Below are 20,941 nucleotides of genomic sequence, written 5' to 3' on the forward strand. Positions count from 1 at the left end.
GATGCAAGAACAAATAGACAGACTTCATATATATACACATACAAATACCATGTTTGAATTTTGAAAATCGGATGATTGTTTGCAGAGATATTATAAGAGCATCCCATAGCAGCACCCAAGGGTATTTGGGTACCATTTTGATGCCATTTGTTACCAGTTGATGGTGATGATTGGTCCAGCCTCCCATGAAGTGCTCACGTACTTCACCACTCCAGCCTTACATGGAAGCCCACTATTGTTAAAAATAATTTTTTTAAATTATTTAACATAAATCTAATTTTATTATTTTTGTAATATTATTCATTCGTTTGATTTGAATCATTCAGTTCAAACTCAGCTTACAAAGTGATAGAGACACAGTTCTTTAATTCAATTCATTGAAGTTCGTACTTCAACCAGCAAATCACTACTGCATATATATATATATATTTTGTTTTTTTGAAATTTTTTGAGATGAAATATATCTAAAAACTCTTTCAGTTAAGCCAAAAAACATGAGTAAAAATTTGGTTGTGATTGATCAAGTAGTTTTTTTTTGTTATCCCAAGCAAACAAAAACCCTCTTCCTCTTTATATTATAATATAGATTACTTTTTTTTTTGATAAGGTTTATTGTTTATCTGTTTCTTATTTTATTTACAGAAATGTATTGGGTTTGGAAGATGCTGATTCATCTGAAATAAACCCAGAAACAAAACATCCTGTTGTTATTGATATGCCAGAACATACTAAAGGACAGATGGGTGGTACTATGCGTCTAGGAAAGCGAGTTACAGAATTTGAGAACAAAGATTCTATTTTAAGTAAGGAAATACTTTCATTAAAATATATAGATTATTTTTTTATATAAATTTATTAAAAAAAAATACTTACATTTAAATAGTAACAACACTTGATATTAGTCTAATGATGGATTTTGTTATTTAAAGATATATAAATAATTATATATATGCTGGTTTAATGTTCCATTCTTATACATGTGTGGTAAACTGTATATGTATATGAGGAATATTCAGCAGGTACTGGAACTTTTAAATATTTAGCATTAGCTGCAGAGTAAAAAAGTACTGACTATCTTAGTACAGTAGTGTTGTAAGATTCTCTACACATCTAGAAATGGTAGGAAACGGTCTGTTTTGCTGTTCCTTATTTAATACCAATCTTTTAATACGTGTACTACAATTTAAAATCCTGCCAATTTAAAATTTTATTACATTCAGTAATAAAATTCCTAAAAGGCAGAAACTATGAACAGGTTAAAATCTATTGTCAACTTTTTAATATTTATGGAGAAAATGTAATGATTTAGGATGGGAACAGTATCACTAAAAATGGGCAGACTATTGTCTGATGAAAAAATAAATGGCGAGATGACTTTCAAGAATAAATAATCATCAATCTGTTAAGAAAATTTACGATAAGATTTGAGATAACCAGCACTTTGCCAACAAACTAAGAAAAATTTTTAACAAACCTTTTATCATGGCCACTGCTTTTTGGGACAGTAGAGAGATCTTATTGGATGATTTCATTGGAATATGACACCACTGTCAATTCAGAAATGCATTGTAAGGTATTGAGGCAAAGTTAGAAGGACCATTTTAAATATCACATTATGTTGAGTTCTTGTATCATTTTCTTGCATAACAATGTCACCACACTACATATTTTTATTGTATATTCAAACTTCACTGCACTGTAGTAAGAAGTTTTTGATCATCCCTTACTCGCTTTAACTCTCTAGAAGCCAGTCGTGAAAAAATAGCTGCATCTGTCAGAGTTGTAGTTAAGTGAGGAAAGTTGCTCAAATCATTGGTGGAAGAATTTTTACATTGATGGAATTCAGAAGCTTTGAAATTCTACAAGTGCCTCTATTTGACATGAGAAAAGTAGTAGAACTTGTTTTAATTTTATATGAAAAAATGTAACTTGTAACTTTATTGTTTTTTTATATGTCTGAGTGCACGCGCATGTGTTCATACATGTTTACATGAGGGTCATTCAATAATTAAATATACAAATAGCTGCAGTCAAAACAGTTGATAAGAGGGTTATGATCACTTCAGAACAGTAAAGTAGTTACACTGTGATTACTTTTGATCAGTTTTTTGATTGAAATTGTTTTGTTTGTAATCTCAAAATCTCATTTTACGATGGAGAATCTTACTGAAGTTTACGAATTAGTTGAATAATGTGCAGTGATCTTTTGCTTTTTGAAGGTGAAAACTGATTAACATTTACTATTGTATGACCAACCAATATGGACATAGTAGTATATATAAATCATAGAAATCTTTACAAGCAGGTAGAAGAATGTAAAGAGGGTCGAATTTCAATGACTGATGTGTATTCTAGTCGTCCAATTGAAGTGTTAACTTCAGTACTTGAAACTAGTATAAACTCTCATCCAAGAATACCGACAGATTACAGTTGAGATTATAAGTGAAAAATACAAGTAAGTGTCAATACAGTTTGTAATATTATCACTGATAAGCTCAAGTACTCTTAAAACAAGTGCAGATGTGTTCCAAGAGAGTTGATAGCACACCATAAGGAGACAAAAGTTTCACACAGAGCTGAAACAGTGGTATTAGCAGGAAAGTAATGCTTTTTTGCATAGTATTCTAACTTGTGGTGAGACTTGGATTCACCATTATGAACTTGAATAAAAAAAAATAGAACATAAGTGGAAGCACACAAGTTCACCTATGAAGAAAGAATTCCAAACCCAGTCATCAGCAGGAAGATAATGATGACAATCTTTTGGGATGCAAAAGGATTGGTTTTTGTAGATTTTCTAGATCAGTGAATAATAAGTTGCATACTACTCTGACATGTTTATTAACAAAGTGAAGCCAGCAGTATTGTAAAAATGCCCTAGATCTTGGAGCAAAGGTATCGTCCTGCTGAGCAGGCTAACGCCTGCTCAGGTAATTTGAAAAACCATCAACGAATTTCACCTTATACCCTATACTCTCCTAACTTGGCTCCATCAGATTTCCACTTGTTGGTCTACTCAAGGAGGCGCTGTGTGATAAGAAGTTTAACGGGAATGATGAAAGAAAATGAATGACATTAAAGAAAATGTGCTAAATTGGCTCCAATATCTAGACAAAGATTTCTTTGCAGCAGGCACAAATAAGCTGATGCTGAAATGGGACAAGTGTATTAATGTTGCTGGTAGAGATTATGTTGAATAAAATCTGAAAAGTGAAAAAATATTACATTGATAAAATAAATCATTTTAGCTCCAGAAAAATTTATTTCTTTAATTATTGAATGGCCCTCACATTTAAATAAGTTACTTTTGGGAATAGCCCTCAGATATAAAAAATTATAACATAAATAAATGTCATAACTTTGGGTAGTAATTCAAGACACCTAAACAATCAAAAATGCAAATAATATCTTTTTAAGAATGATTTTTTCCATCTGTGTATTTAAAAAATTTTAATACTAAGAATCAAATTGATTGTTTCTATATTTGTCATTGATGGAGTTATTAATCAAGTGAATAGAAAGTTATAAATCAATTTAATTTTTGTGATGTCTAAAGAAGTGCACATAATTAGGGATTCCATAATCGCTTATAGATTTTATTAAATTGTTTCATTTTTTCAGAATATTTATATGGTAAAGACAGGATAGAAGAAAGGCACAGGCATCGATATGAAGTGAATCCAGAATTTGTTTCTCAGTTAGAAGCAGCTGGATTAAAATTTGTTGGTATGTTATTTATTTTGTTTAAATTAATATAATGGTTATATCAGTAGTCATGAATTATGATACACTTATATAACATATTATTTCAAATGTATTTTCTTTCAATGTAAATTGATTAAAGGACCTTCAGGATTGTATCAAGTGACAGCGTTATTGATTAATTAATTCACCACAGAAGCATTGTAGCTTGGACGTGGGAATATGGAAATAAAATTTTGTAACGTATGAAAAATGCCATGCCTGACCAGGATTCGAACCCAGGACCTCTGGATGAAAGGCCAAGACACTACCACTCCGCCAAGGAGATTGACTTGTGGTAGATAAATTAGACTAAGTAGTTTCATAAATTAATAAGAAGAATCAAATGTACACAAAAGTCTCCCCCAGGTTAAACACACTTCTCCGAAAAACAAATTATTAATGTATAAATTTTGTTTTGCCTTATGATGTTTTCTTTTTTTTCTGTTATGATTTTAATTTTATTTTTTATCAAATATTGATAAAAATTTTTTTAACTATCGACATTTTTTAGCTATAGTATTTTATTTATTTACACTACTAATAAATAGAAATAGAACTTGATAATTATCCACAGTAGACAAATACAAACTGTTCATCAACCAACTAAGTAGAGGTAGTTAATGTTCATTTAGATAATATAAGTACGCATTAATCTTGGCAGAAATCATTTATGTATATGAACTTAGTAGCATGTATTATATATGATTTCTGTCTACATTCCGTATTGTATGTAGAAAATGTTCGCATAAGACATTACAAGTGCAGGAATCAGATGTAAAGATGCGATAGTCTGGTTTGGTAAATATATGTACTATAGTATCAGTATATAAATGATCAAAAGAAAGATATTCCAGAATAGCTTGTTCTGGAATATATAATTAGTAAAAAAAGGTATAATCATGAAGAAATGGATCAGCTGGGATATATTCAGAAAGTATGTGTTTAAAAAAAAAAAAACAGTTCAGAAAGACAAAGAGTGGAAAATGTTGAATCTGATAACTGACCATGCCTAATGTAGTAGTATGTGTGGTGAAATAGAGGAGAATAGAATTAAACCAGGTTAAATGACAAATGACCTGAAAGAAAATGTTTTAATGTTGTTTACAAAAACTCATAAATAAATAAATAATGAGAGAAAAATAAAAATCTAACACATAATCAATAATGTTCTGATATACAAAATATCAAAACAAAGTACTGTGAATGAGGTTGAGAACATAGTGGAAGCATGTATGATTTGTCTGAATAAATTTAAAGGAATGGTCTCCTTCCTGTCTGTAAAGTTGATTTGTTTTAAATAATTTGCTCATTTTAAATGTACATCATGTTTTTCTATCAAAATGTTTCTATTATTTTTCATAATATACATCTTCAAAAGTTAACTTTTTTCATTTTTTCCCAGTTTATTTGATTCTGTTATAATTTCATGCATGATGAGCAAACATACCACGAACGTAAAGTACAAAAACTTGAATTTTTTAATGTAATGTGGATTTTTTCAGTTATCTTTGCAAAAATTCATTATTTTGTATTTACTTTGATTTTTTAAGCCACTCCTTGTTCGAATCTGTGGTTATCGCTGAGGCATTGTAAAACTTAGTGTGAGTGATAAGATTTTATAAAAAAAAAGCATGGTGATGTTTATTAAAAAGTACTACTGTTTATAAAACATAGAAACAAATGGACAACATAAAAATTAACATGAATTGCAAGGAAGCGTAGTAGTGTTAACACTACTTCAGATATTCCAGGTAGAAGAATACACATTGTATGTATTCACATTTTCTAAACTTTGATGTGTAGTAGTTTTCATTCTTTGCAACATTTCAATCAATTTTGTACTTTTTACTGACTTAAACTGACTGATTTTTGAGTAATACATATTACTCTTAGTATGCATACTCCAGCCAGAATTAAAATCTTAAGTGGATACTAAGAAAGTTAACAGTGGTTGTTAGTGTAGCTTATGGTTCATCAAAGATTAATTTCGTATTTAAATCTTGATTGATTATATCAGACATTCTCATTAGTGAAAAAAACATATCAAAACTTATTTATAATCATTATTGAGTTGCACAATTGAAAAAATAATTCAAGCATGAATTATATTACATGCATTATTCTTTTAAAAATTGTCAGTAGTTGAAATTATGCACTTGCATCACCTGAAAATTATGAGTGAAGGCATATCATTATTATAAAGTAAAAATCATAAGTGATATGTATCATTGTACCTTTTAATTCTGTAAATTGTCATTTTAGATTATACCAAAAATTTGTTGCAATTTAAATACTTGCTGATATTCCCATAAATACATTATGTAGGGATAATATTCTTTGATAATTAAATATAAATGTTATATAGAGCAACATAATTATTGTAATAAATACTTGTTATAATATTTTTTGAGTAGTTATTTTCAGTCTAAGCACTTTACTACATGTTAAACAGAAGTTGACAATTGAGTGTAAACCATTCATTCTCAAACTGGGCGATAATGCCCCCTTCTGGGCGCTGGAGGCCTTCAGGAAGGCGATAAAAGACCCACAGAAAATTGGGGACATTCTGGGGCTCTAGGAGGGTGGTGGCTGATTAAAAGAAAGGCAAAAATTTTGTTTTCCTGTTATTTCAAACTAAAATTAAATACCTATTACAGTAGTTCAAAAACTTAAAGGGACACCTATAATTTATGATAAAAAAATGATTGTATTCAAACTACTTTAACTTTGCAACCAAGAGGCTTAGAGAGACAAATAAAAAAAAATTAAAGCTTGAATATTCTACTTTTTGACAGTATACTTCAAATTTCAAAAATCATCAAATAAAAAAATTCAGTGATAAGAAAACTTTTGAAAATTTTTTTCGTGTTTGATTGAGCTCATGGAGGAAACAAAATTTTTTCAGTAAACTGTTAAAATCATTTAAAAGCTTAAGACTTTAGATTAAATTTCTTCTTTTTTTTGTATGTCTATGGTTTTTCTGAATCAAAATGTTCCACTTTAAAGAGAAGGCCACTTCTGTCTTTAAAAACAATAATTGCAATTGGTGTTTAAGAGCGCATCTTAAAAACAGTAATTACAATTATTATTTTTAATAGATGGTAACTTTAAATATTTTGGGAGGGCCGCTAGAAAATGTTTGATTCTCAGTGTGGGTAGTGAGCAGAAAAGTTTGAGAATTAATGGTGTAAACAGTCGTTTAGTGCTGATATTTTTTTATCATCTTAAAATTATGTGAATTAGTATCACAAACATACACACATAATAATCACTGCCTTCTACTTCAGGCATGATTTTTCTTTTTATCTGTAAAGTCTGTGTATTTTTATGTAATTTTTTTTTTTTTTTGCAGCTAAGGATGAACAAAAGGAGAGGATGGAAATACTGGAATTGAAAGGCCATCCATATTATGTTGCTACTCAGTTCCATCCCGAGTATCTGTCAAGACCACTTGCACCTTCTCCACCATTTCTTGGACTGATACTTGCTTCATGTGGCAAACTTCAGTCTTATGTTGCTAGAGGTTGTAGATTATCTCCTAAACAATTGTCCGATGATGAATTTGACTCGGGTATGAATATTCAGTGTAATTTTAACTAAAAAAAAAAATTGGGAATTATTTATATATCTATTATTTAACCCTAGAACGCCAATGTAGATAGATAGTACATCATTACCAACAATACGTAAAATTTACGTGTATATGTGATTTTTTCTTTTTAAACGTGAAAACAGGCATGTTAAGAAAAATTGGTTAGAGCAGAGACACTGTAACTTATATTGTAATATATTTAAATCGTATTATGAATAAAAATACATACATATTTATATATATTAAATGTAAAAAAATATTTCATCATAAGTTTTAAATATACGCTATAATAATTTAAATACATACAGTTTAAACAAAATAATACACGTTATATTTCTAAATTCAACGGAAAAAATATAAAATATATTTTTAAAAAACTAACATTTTGTACAAAAAATAATATTGTTACAATGTACATTGGAAACACATTTTCTTTTGATGTTCCCCACAAATCGGCTTCGAGCAGCCGGGTCTTGCACAATATGTTGTAGTCATTCTTTTCTTTGTGTAGCTGCAATATGAACAGTATGTTCTGCTACCTTTCTGACTTGGGTTAGGAGCAGTTTCTACTGGCTGGTTGAGAAGTTTGCCGATTGACAACCTCAAATCGCTATTGATATTCGGGAGTGCATAACGAATTTTTAGCCATGGCGCTATCAGCTCGTCACTTAATTTCAACATATATCGCAATCTATTGAGTGGTCTTAATTTAATTTTGTAATTATTATGCGTATAAATAACAAATGAATTTAGTGTGGAAATATTAAGCATGTTATAAAAAAAACACAAAGGCCATCTTTTAGTTTTGCGGTTGCAACACATGTTTTGGGTCATCTGTTCAAAGGTATCAACGCCCCCTTTAGTGCTGTTGTAATTCATCACGATTTCTGGTTTATTGGAATCTTTGTTGATTGTACCATCTTTGTGTGCAGTTGAGATCATGGTCACTAATTTATTAGGTTTTGGTTTATACGATAATAGAGTCATGTCGTCATCAAATAGGAACAAGCAGGAACCTGATTTTCTGCCTTGATATTTTTCGTCAACAAATTCTCGTGGCAGTTCTCTTTTATTTTTTTTAATTGTCGCAATGACAGTTAGTTTCATCTCAAGCATCTTTTTAGCCAATGGTATACTTGCGAACCAATTGTCAAACGTTATATTTCTGTTACTTCCTTTTATTGACGTTAAAAGTTCTTCTACGAAAAATTCGGCTGCAGGCTTTCCATTTGGAACGGTGCCTTTCCCAAGATAAGGGATGGCGTCTATCATGTACTTCGTGGAATTATCACACATCATAACTAACTTGATCCCATATTTATTCGGTTTAGATGGAATGTACATACGAAATGGACAACGGCCTCTGAATCCAATCAGTTGTTCATCTATGGTGACGTATGAACCAGGATTGTACGATTTCTTACAGTTCATTCTGAAGATATCCCAAATTTCCGATATGGGAGCAAGTTTAGTTAGTGCCTGTCGTTCTTTTTTTGTTGTTTTGTTATCAAATCGAACACAGTTTACTAAAAAATTAAAACGCGTCCTCGACATCGTACTCTTGAACCTTGAACCACTATATGATTCGTCAAATAACATCTCAGTTGTGAGATGATTATTTTTTAATGCCGCTGACAATATCAGCAATCCAAAAAGGGCATTTATTTCCAACGAGGACGTATCCATTAGGCTGGAATTTCCACTTTGCTTATATCGATCTCTTTCAATTGATATTTCTTCGTTGGTATGTCCTACTATTTTACTTAAGATATCGTCAGTCATAAATAAAGAAAAACAATCTAACGGACTGAGACATTGTCGAGCAATAGGGTTTGGACCTGGGGCTGTGTATATAATATTTCTTTTATAAGTTTTCCCTTGCCAAACTGGAGGAGATGTTTTCCACCGGTAGCCATCTTTACCTACAAGCTCTTGGTTGTCTAACGTTATTATGAAATCAGATGTAATTTCTCTCACCCGAGGCTCGGTGACATTTATTTTAATTTGTTTTCTTTTTTAGGTAGACTCTTCTTCGATCTGGCAAATATTGTTGTTGAATTCTTCTTCGATTTCGGCTTCATCTGGAATGTAATCCGGGTCTTCGTCACTGTCATCAGGATCCTTTAATTCCTCCACTTCTACGTTGTCTTCCACTTCATCTTCATCAAAGTCGGACATTTCATTTATCATCCTCAATATTTCATCGGGATCTGTGTAGATTTTCGACATTTTTGGAGCTGAAAAGATAATAAAGAAAATAATTAACCTATATTACCAATAATACGTAAAATTTACGTCAAAAATAGTAGGACTTATTGCCAATTATACGTAAAAAATACGTATAATAAATGGGCATTAATACCAACTATACGTAAAAGATACGTACAATAACTGGACACTAATACCAACTATACGTAAAATTTACGTACCTAGTTTTTGAATATTCTATCTGACGAATACGGACGAGGTAGAAACAATGTGGCGACTTCAGTAGCTGATGTTGTACTGGGCAGCGGAAGCACTGCTTGGAGGGTGGGGAGTTGTGGGAATCACAGAACTCACAATGGCGCCTTTATATCTTGACACACGTAAGAATTACGTACATTGGCGATCTAGGGTTAAATACTTATAAGCACTTGACCCAATTATGGTAGTAATGAAAGATGAATTTTGTGCATGTGAAAAATGACAAGTGCAACTGGAATTCAAATTCAGCTTCCATGCAAATTATTTATTTATAATCCAAGAAGTGGTAGAAATTATTAAATGAATGTATAGCATTTCCCTTTGTTGTGAAATGAGGCAAACGTTTTGTCAACTCATCCTATATATTTATTTGCAAAATATTTATTGCATTACTCTGGTGTTCATATTTTTGTCACTGTGATCTTGTAAATTCACTAAATGAATTGTAATGTAAGTGTTCGTCCTGTCATCCTTTATGAAAATTTTCTACTAGAAGGTTTTCTGCATGTCTTAATACATTTTCTCCAGTTATCTATATGCAGTTTTTGCATCTTCCGGTAACAGTTTTACATAATTTACGTGAAATTATGCCATATTTTCAGCTGCCATGTCAACTTTTATCAACTCGGACTTTTATCTGTACCCAGATTAGCTCGATTGGGTCTGGTAGAAGTCAAATGACTTGTGCCCTATTTCTGTTGCAATGTCGTCAAGCTCATCTGTATTTTTCTCTCTGTTCATTAATATTAGATAGTATTTTGGGAATTGTGTGTAAAGGATTGTGTTGTCTTTCTTCTCTTCTAACCATGAAATAATTTCTGCCTTTTTTTGTGTTCACTGACAGTTTCTCATTAAGCGAAGAATGATAGTTGACATTATCCATCTTAATAACAAAGCCTTCTTCCACATATAGCAACAAATTTACAAACCATTCTCTGATTATTTCACCATTCATTTCTTGGTGGAATTCTCCTACATGCTTTGACTAAAAAACAAGAGCACCCATCTTTTATAAAACCAAGTTCGTAGCGACCAGTGTGGCATATAATTAAAAAGAATCCTTTTCCAAATCTTAAAGCCACCACTGCATGTTGAATTCTATAAGATGTATTTCCTGGAATGGTGTCGTTTCTAATATGAACCTAAATTTCATCTAGATAAATTATTAGTCGAGAATTACTTTGTGTAATTTCAAGCATTTTCCTTAAAAACTACCCAAGCAAGAACAATCTCAGACTTCTCCATAAAAAATTTTCTGTTGTCATATAATTATATTTATTTATTACTTTTTTAATTCTTCTTTTTTTTATTTCAGATTATGAAGATAAAGTCACATTTTCGTTACAGACTAAGTTGAATAGTATATTTGTAAGTAATGGTGAAATAACTTCAACAAGTGAAGTAGAAGGTGATGGTAATAAAGATTAATTTCTAATTAACAATCTTTTATTTTATATGTGTAAATTATGGTAATAATTTTATCATTATTTTTATTTACATTATATTTTATCACATTTAAAAAATGAAGAAAAAAATAGATATAAGTTTTTTATTGATATTATTTTTAAGAAAAACTATCAGTAAATATATTTTAATTTTGTTTTATGTATTAGTGATTATGTTTTTATGTCAAAAATAATCTGTCGTTTTATTGTAGTTTGTTTACTGCATTATGTAATTTTATTTGTTTTAAAGTAAGATTTCAAATATTTTTATTTTTTAAATAAATATTAAAGTATATTCCATAATTTTTTATGCTCATGAATTGCAGTAAAAGTTTTTACTTGCTGAATATTTAATCAGAGGAATGGATTGTCTAATTCCCTGTTCTTCTTGTTTACATTTATTCTATATTTTTACTTCTAGATAGATTTATTTATACGTTAAGGAAAAGAAAATTACAAATTGTTAAAACCAATATGAATTTCTTATTATTCACAATTTTGTGATTGTTGATGAAAAATCTGATATATTAAATTAGTATTATTTTTTTTTTTAATACTTTTATTTATAGTCTCATCAACATTTAAACTCGTTAGAAACAAATTAGTAATTAATAAAATTGTAAATCAGTTAACGCTCTTAATGGAAAATAATAAATAATAGAGCACAGATTTCCAAAAATAATTACGATACTGTACGTTTGGTTTACCAGTTTTTCCATTCCCAACTCTTTTTTTTGAATGTTTAAAACTTTACACACTGAAATGACAATATTTTTTTAAAGTTGTAAAGTTACATTCATTATTTATTTATTTGTACAGTAAAAACAGGCTTGCACAAACTTACAATTACCGATGGATGATAAGACTAGTTGCACATGAAAAATGCCATGCCTGATTGGGATTCAAATTCGGGACTTCTGGATGAAAGGCCAAGACACTACCACTCCACCAAGGAGATCGATGTAGTTATTATGTTGGAGTTTTGTTATATTTATTAAATAATTATTTTGAACAGAAATAAAGTAAAAGCTAATGAAAATGATTTGGACAATATGTTGAAAATGGAAACATGTCAATAGACAAAAATTCAATAAGATTTGAAGCATTAATATTTAATTGTTAACTTAGTGGATTAAAAAAGAAGATACCTTTAATTTTTTAATATTTTCATTAGTTAATAATTTTTTAGACAGCTGGTTTTCAGTTAATCTATCCTTTTCTGTACTTTGTTTAATTACAGGTCTAATTAGTAAATATATCTTAATTACTTAAAAATGACATAAGATGTTGGTTGTCAACAGATTGGTTTTTTTATGTTTTGTTTCAAAATTTTTATACTTTTAGTTCTATAAAAAAAAATTATATTTTCTATATGAAATATATGTATATTCTTTTTCTCTGATATGATAATTAAATTCTGAACAGTGAACAGGTGGAATAAATTTTGCCATCAAGATGAGCCACAAATTATTCATGCTTTTATTTACATGGAGATCATTCTTACAGTACTCGCTAACTCTATATCTTGCCATCAAGCTGATTGCTGATTATAACGAGTGCATTATCGAATCATGTCTAATTGTATTTAAATAAAGATTACTGTTTGTAGCTTATTGTAATTATAAAATGTAGCCCATGTCTTGTGGATTAAAAACAAAATTAATATGAGGAATATTGAATTGTTTTTGTATAATTATTAGGTAGATTTCATTATCAAAACATTATAAAAGTTTAAAAAAATAAATTAGCAGTTTCTTATTTGATTTAATCATCGTTTTAAAGTTAACTTTTCTTTTTTTTTCTGATGTTATCAGTTTGAACAATATTTATATTGATTAATAAGGTATTAGCTACATCTTATTGTTTTTGACTATCGACTAGTAGGTTTTTATCATTTGCTGGTAAAAATTGTCCATATAGTGATATAAGACTGTCATTGTATTTTTATTTTATAACAATCAATGTTAATTTCTAATTGTCTAATTGTAATCTATAAATTTTAAAATTGGTTTAATCTTTTAACAGTGTTGTGGAGTTAACAGCTTATGAACAATTATTCCTTTTGTTGTGTTTGTCATTTTAAAAACTGATTTAATTCCTTTACTCTTGATTGATATGACTGTCATTTTTTATTTATTTTTTTTTAACAGAACCACAGAATTGTTATTGTCATCATAGTTATTAATTTTCTTAGAAATTTCAATTTATCATTTGTTTTCATATCTTTTTTCAGTAATCGCATATATTCTACAATTACCTTCTGAAGTACACTTCTGCTTTCTTTCATTCTTTTAACGACTTTCACCCTGGATGATAAAATCATCCAGCTGAAAGCAATTCATCTGGAATAGGGAAGGGCTAATTTTTAGTCACTATAAAAGTGTGATATGGGTATATGTATCTAGGAAACTTTAAAAAAAAAAATGATAATTTTTATTGTAAAACAGAATAGCTTATTGAAGGTATAATGTCAATTTTTTTTAAAGAAATGAAGTAAATGTAAGTTTCATTTTTTAAATTTTTTTGTTGATTAATATAGAGTTAAAAAAAGATGCTGACTTTGCATCTAGTGTCTTGTTATCTAGTATCTTATTCCAGATAATTATTTTTTAATGAGTAATATAAAATTAGTAAATTAGTGCACTTGAACTTAGTGAAAGATAAAGCATACTAATGATAAAAACACTTTTATAAATTGTAACAACCCTTACTACTGTGGGTTAATATTTAAAATTAGGTGTATCTGTTAATGGGTAATAGGGCTGCTATTTATCTAGTTTACCCAAGGAGGTGCCCATTAACAATGACTGAGTTTTTGTGATTATGATGATAATTATAAAGCGATTTAAAAAACTAATCTAACTAGCTGGAATTCAAACTTGCATTAATTGATTGAATAGCCTGACATTTTACCAAATAGATGACATAAGATTGATATGTTGTGGTAGTGCATTGTCATCATGTATTTAATTTAAACAATACATGTATGTAATTTTAACATATATTTAAATAGTTACAAAATAAAATGTCAAAATGATTTCAACATTCCATTTTTTGTTTTGTTTTTAATTTTTAAATAAGATTATTATGAAATATGCATTCATTAGTTGACAACATTTCTTCTATTACCATATTACCAGTATGAAATGTATTCCTAATTACCAAACATTTTAGTTTCATATTATGAATAGTATTATGAAAACTTAACCACTTATTTTAAAAAATTACTGCTTTTTATTACTTTAAATTTTTAAGTCAGTTGTTAATTATACATTAATCTGAATAATACAGGTGTCCATTTTATTCACAAAAATCCGTGATCATTATTTTTTTAAAAACACAAATTTTTTCTTAAATGTAAGAACTGTCTATAAAAGAAATATTTCGTAAAAAAAAAGAATGAATGAACTGTTAATATTAGTAAATAAAGGTTTTTTATCTTTGAAAAATACCAACTCGCTAAAACTCTTCTCGACTATTTATTAATAGCCCAAGTTTCATGTGCTTGGCAAAGTGTTAAGTTCAATGAATGCTATGTTTTAATATGAAGGTCCTCTTGAATCAGTGGCAGGTAAACAAACTGAATTTAAAAATGGTAAGTAGGGTTTCATTTGTCATCATTCATCGTCTCAAAATCTGTCTTAAATGAAACTGTAATGGTTCCAAAATCGTTATTTACATTCTTTTATTTTTATTGCATTTGGTGAGCAGAAAACTTAACTTATTATTGTTCACCTTCTATTAAAACATGAATATAAATATGATTTATGAATAATATTTATCCATAAAAATAATATAAATAATGGTGGTATTAGGTGATAGCAATTAAAACTCGATTTTCATTAGCGGAATCGGGTATAACTTGAATAATGTAAATTTTTAAACCACACTTCTTTTTTTTTGGCCACATTTTCATAATAGTTAGAAACTTCTTTTGTTTTCCTAATATTTTTTTTTTTCATTTTTTCACGCTGTTGTTTTCTTCCTTAGTCCAGTTTCTTCCTACACTCCTCTTATCCTTCTGTGGAAACTTAGATTCTTTGATTAATTTTCGAAATTTGTCTATTTAAACAGGTTTCTTTGGAGATTTTTAAAGTTAAAGACTGTTTTTTAATTCTTTAAACCAGCTAGTTTTAATAGTTCTACTGTTATAAAAGTTAAGTATTTGTTTTGTTAATCTGTTTTTGCTCATTTTGTATAAATGTCCTGTATATTCTTCTTCAGATAGTGTCTTATTTTTTCTGTTTCACTTTTTAGTTTATAAATTCCATACTGGTAATTGGATTCATATATGTTTCTTAAAATTCTTTTTTCTATTTTAAAAAGGTTTCTATTCAAAAAACTTTTCAAACGCTCAACACCTCTGGATGAATTACTGTTTTGTAATGTTGGAGTTTAGTATTATGCAAAAGAGATGTTTTATTATGTAAATTTCATATTAAGTTGAACGCTAACACCATTTACTGCATTTGCTCTTTTAGCGCTTCCTTTTCTAGAGCATTTGGCGTTACTACTTTTCTGAGCTATTTAAATTTTGTTACTCTTAATTTCCTGATTTTTGAGAATTTTGATTGATTTTAATTTTTTTTTATCTTTGGAGAAACATTTTGTTTTTTAAAGAAATTTGTAAGCCTATTTTATTAGCACATTTTTTTAATTTCTGGACTTTAATTCGAGCCTCGTCCATGTATTTTGCAAATGTTATATCATCTGCGAAGACTAATAAGGTTGTGTTTATAAATTTGTTTTTATATCCCATTTTAACATTTTCTGCAATATTTAGTTTTTGAGTTCCTTTTTCCATTATCCAATTACTTTTTCTAGAGTACAGTTAAAGAAGATTGAAAAAGTCCATCTCCTTGTCTGATGCCTGTTTTTATATCAGATGGTTTCAGAAAGATCTCCAAGAAATTTAACTTAGGATTTTGTATTTATAAGTGTTTCTTTAATAACGTTAATTGTTTTTGGGTTTGTTTTAAAAATTCTAGTATTTTAAAGACTTGCAATGTATGGAATTGTAGGATTTTTGAAAATTTATAAATATCATAATTAATTTTGGGTTCCTAATTTTCTGGTACTGTTAAATTTGGTTTAAATTAAATATTTGTTCCGTGCAACTTCTGAGTCTAAATCCTCCTTTGTATTTGCCTCTCTTTTTCTATTATCTGTTATACTCTGTTTAGCAAGACTGGACAGAATTTTATATGGAACTGGTAGAAGTGAGAGCCCTGTCTGATTATTAATATTTGATTTATTTCCTTTGTGGAGTGAAATGTATTAACACATTTATCCATTCTGTTAGGATTTTCTCTTTTTCCCAGATTTCTTTTAGAATGATTTCAAATTTGGAGTATAAGTCATTGCTCACATACTTTAGCATTTCTGCTACTATGCAATCCTCTCCACAAGATTTCTTTTAAATCTGGAGTTTGTGAATGTTTAGTTTTTTCATTATTTTTTATAAAAATGAATGTCTTTTTGGGATCTAGGCAATTTAATCTTTCAAAATTATTGGCTAGTGTTCTTAAATTTTCATTCTTATTCATTATTAATTTTTCATTTTAAAGTTGTGCAGATTTGGTTAAAAGTGGAAAAGATTCTGTAAAATTCTCTACAGTTATTTTTAGTAAAATTCTCTTCTATTTCTCGGCATCTTTAAAATCTTTTTGTTCTAAAAATTTTATTGGTTTCATTTTTACTTTCTATTCAAATTTTATTGTTTTCTTCAGTTCGGCTGGAATTATATTTTTCCAAATGTTTTTCTCTTGTAACAAGAGCTTCTTCACATATATCATTCTACCAAGCTTGCTTATTTCTTTTATCCTCTTTGATTTTAGAAATTTTATTTTTTAAATTTTTGATAGTTTCTTCCATTAAATTTTATTTTTAGTCATTAATTTTTTTTAATATTATTCAATATTTTTAATCTTTAGTAGGAATGTTAGTTTAATTTGAGACAAGTAATGGTATGAATCGAAATCCGATTTTCTAATTTTTACATTTAATTTTTTTTTTATATTTCCTTTGGAGGCTGCAATGGGTTCCTTGTTTGGACTCTTATCGTAATTTATAGACCCGTGACAGTTAATTAAGTTGTAATATTTATTTTTACACTATTATAAGAATAAAAAGCCTATTATTTGGAGAAGGGAAATTTATAATATTATTTTTGTACTGTTTATTGACTAAGAAATCAGTTCTCAAGCATTTAAGATTCTTTGTGCCATTAATCTTTATGCTGCTAGCTTTCCTTTTTGGATTTTAAAATTTTCACTATAATGTTATTTTCGTCCTGGATCGTGCAAATTTTAATTTTGAATTAATTTAAAAATCTTGTTAATTCCATTAGGTACCAGTAAGAGCAAATTTACATTTATTGTTCGTATAAAATATTTATTTTTAAATCTTAGATTCTGTTTTAATTCCAGAGTCCAACCAACTCTATGTCTTTTTTGTATCCAGCCCCACAGAATTCAAGATGGCTTGTTGCATGAGCGTGTGATGTAAAGGATTATAGAACTACCTACAGTAGTACTTTTAAAAAAAGAACTTTCCATTTCTATTATGTTTGTTAGCTGCACAGAAGTTTAGAAATGGAATATGACTACAGTTGCAAGTTGTAGAATTCTGGCATTAGCTGTACATTTGGTACTGCCAGTTATCAGAGTAATTTCATTTTAATTCACTCTTCGCATTTTCTATTATGAAAAGAGCTATTCAGCCAAACCACATGGAGGCATGCACCAAATTTTAAATTAGAGTATTAATCATGTTTGCATTTGGACTCTGCTAGGCAAGTGTTTTAAAAGAAAAAGTGGTTGCATTTCGAAAAAGGTGCCGGAATTAAATTTGCCATGCTAAGTATCTATAATATAATTAAAATATTTTATTAATTGCATAACAAATTGTATAAAAACAATGTATTAATAATTTTTACATTACATAGGAACAAGATGGATCGACTGGCATTATATATTTTATTTATTACAATTACACTACATATCACACATTTTCTATTTAATCAAAGTAAATTTATATGTGCTGTGACGAGAATTCTGTTGCAGCCTTTTTCAATTTTTGTGAATATGATGCGTCTTTGATTTGATTTATTTCAATTTTTTCCAATATTTAAAAAAAATTCTGTGAATTGACTACCATGCTCAGACCAAAAACTATAAACAATGTGCCATATTTTCCAAAACAATATGAATTTTTAATGTTTTAGACGCTTCTGTAGCTTCAAAATATTTTTATAGTTCATCATTATGTTGGTCCAATTCATCATTGTTTATTTTTTTGTCATAAGTTATGCTCACAACCTTGTTCATAGCTTTGAAAGCTGAAATGAATGGTATCAGTCCAGGAGGTCCAAGATTTCTGGATTGAGAAGTTTGTCAGCCTCTGTTAATAACTTCCTGCTAGAGTTACCCACAAAAATATCACCTTCATCATTTTCAGGTACAAGCTTCAGTTTTTTAAAGTCAAATTAAGATTTTTTTCACAACCAATAAGACGAACCAATTTGTCCCAAATTAAATGGTCTATATAGCCTTGTAAAATATGCAGTCAGGTATCATGCACTTTTGGATGATGCAACTTTGTCTTTGTTGAAAAACAGGATTTAGAGTGTGGGGCACACTAGTTACTTTTTTATCATTTTCCAGCAAACAAAACTTTTCGTAATCATTTCAGTTCTCCATATGTTTTCAATCTAAATAATTGATAAAACAGGATGAGCTTCATGTACACTGCGTATTGCAATACTGTTATTCTCATTACTGTCATCCTGGTGATTTCTTGATTCCTCAAATTATATGAAGCAATAAGGGCAGGAAAAAGATGATGTTGCTATTTGTTGGACCATTTGTAATGAGAAGGATTTTAGAATCCAAAGAAAACTTGAATGGAATATTATCCAGATTACGGCAACCCAAATATCAGTTTCTTGATGTTTGTGTATGTATCCTTTATTCCAGGCATTACGCATATCATATTCAATCTACTAATGCTAGCTAAAACACATTTTTTGCTTGTTGTTCCTCCAAAATACACATTTTCTCTGTTTACATAACTTTTGAGATTGTCACAATCTTTGTTGAATAACACTGAAAACACAAACATGCTTATTTTGAAAAACCTATGACTACTTAAAAGTGATAGCAGTTAAAAGTGATAGCGGTTAAAAGTGATAGCAGATAGTAATCTGCTATCACTTTTAACCCTTCCCGGACAGACAAGTTTTTCATATAGACGTATTTATTTATGAGTTGAGGTCATGAAAAATTTTCAGTTAAATTATTCATTATCTTGTTGAATGAAAATATTTTGTCCAAATTATGGAAAATAATTTTTTCACACCTTCAAGCCTAAAAACCAGTGTGAATATATTCGCCAGTAGACTGAATTGAACTTCAGCCAGGTGAATATATCTGCAAGTAGTCTAAATCAAACATCTAACTGTCAGATATTTATGTCGTTAGATGTGTGTATCAATGTATATGTAATTTAACTTATTACAGAGTGATTTTTTTAGTCCTGATACCCAATTTTAAATGTAATTTAAGAAAGGGAAATTTAGGTGGAATAAAAAAATGTATTTGTTAGATACAAAAGTGACTTAATAAAAAGTTATTTCTTACATAATTGTTAAAGAATATGCTCAAAATTCCCACCCCTTGTGGTTGCATTGGAAATATTCGTGATTAAGTCTGTAATATTGACTTTAAGTTCATCAATAGTGTGAGGATTGTTTCTGAAGGCCTCGGACTTAATATAGCCCCACAAAAAGTAGTCAGGAGATGTGAGGTCTGGGGACCTTGGAGGCCATAAGCCCTTGCTTATTATTCGATCATCAAAGAACTCCTGCAGAAAATCCATGGTTTCTCGAGACGTGTGGCATGTAGCGTTGTCCTGCTGAAACCAACAATACCGTTTTTGAGGTTCCAGGAGGGACACAAATTGGCGCACAATATTCCTGTATACTTCACCATTTACTTTCTGTTCGAAGAATATGGGTCCGATCTATACAATGATGAGATATCGCACACCACACACCAATTTTTTCAGGATGCAAAGATTTGTCTTTTAAAGCGTTAGAATTTTCAACAGCCCAAATTCGACAGTTTTGACTGTTCACATAACCATCGAGATGGATCCAAGCTTCATCACTAAAGAACACTGTTTGAAAATACGATTCCGTTATCATTTACGAGAGACCTAAACCAATGGCAATATTGCAATCGCTTGTTTAAATCTGGAGGCTGAAGCTCATGGACTAATCGTATGCGATACGGATACAATTTCAATTTTTTAGCAGCTTTCTGAACACTGGAATATGACAAACCAACTTGCGTGGAAAGTTTTCGTAAACTTTTTCGTGGAGAATTGAGCAATCTTGTTTTCACATTCTCTAAAACATCATCTATCAAGCGATTGGTCGACCACTACGTTTTCTGTCGCAAACACTACCTGTCTCTCGAAATCGGTTTGCTAACCTAGAAATTGACATTTTTTCTGGCGGAGGAACACCAACAAATTTAATTTGAAATGATTCTTTTACACTCGCGTACAATTTTGTAGCAAAATATTGTTCAAGAATGAAAACTCGTTCTATGGTAAAAAGACATTCTGTTTGTAACACGACCGGAAACGGCACAAAAGTTTACACAGCTCAAGGAGAATCAACTCGTATTGC

At 29.4% G+C, this 20,941-nt stretch overlaps 1 protein-coding gene across 3 annotated transcripts in view; it reads left to right on the forward strand.

Annotated features, from left to right (window-relative positions):
* Positions 1 to 13,117, forward strand: part of Ctps (CTP synthase) — a 71,396-nt gene extending 58,279 nt beyond the window's left edge. For 2 of the 3 annotated variants that reach the window (XM_075375573.1, XM_075375576.1), the window contains exons 10-14: positions 643 to 803; positions 3,622 to 3,726; positions 7,097 to 7,315; positions 11,118 to 11,210; positions 12,067 to 13,117. In XM_075375573.1, the coding sequence (XP_075231688.1) occupies positions 643 to 803; positions 3,622 to 3,726; positions 7,097 to 7,315; positions 11,118 to 11,210; positions 12,067 to 12,107 (619 nt within the window). In that variant the 3' untranslated portion in view covers positions 12,108 to 13,117. Of the gene's footprint in view, positions 1 to 642; positions 804 to 3,621; positions 3,727 to 7,096; positions 7,316 to 11,117; positions 11,930 to 12,066 lie in introns of those variants that run through there. The other variant, XM_075375575.1, reaches the window with a different exon arrangement.
* The last annotated feature ends 7,824 nt before the right edge of the window (positions 13,118 to 20,941 follow it).

Source organism: Lycorma delicatula, chromosome 9, assembly GCF_047948215.1.
Source record: "Lycorma delicatula isolate Av1 chromosome 9, ASM4794821v1, whole genome shotgun sequence".
NCBI classification, from domain to species: domain Eukaryota; kingdom Metazoa; phylum Arthropoda; class Insecta; order Hemiptera; family Fulgoridae; genus Lycorma; species Lycorma delicatula.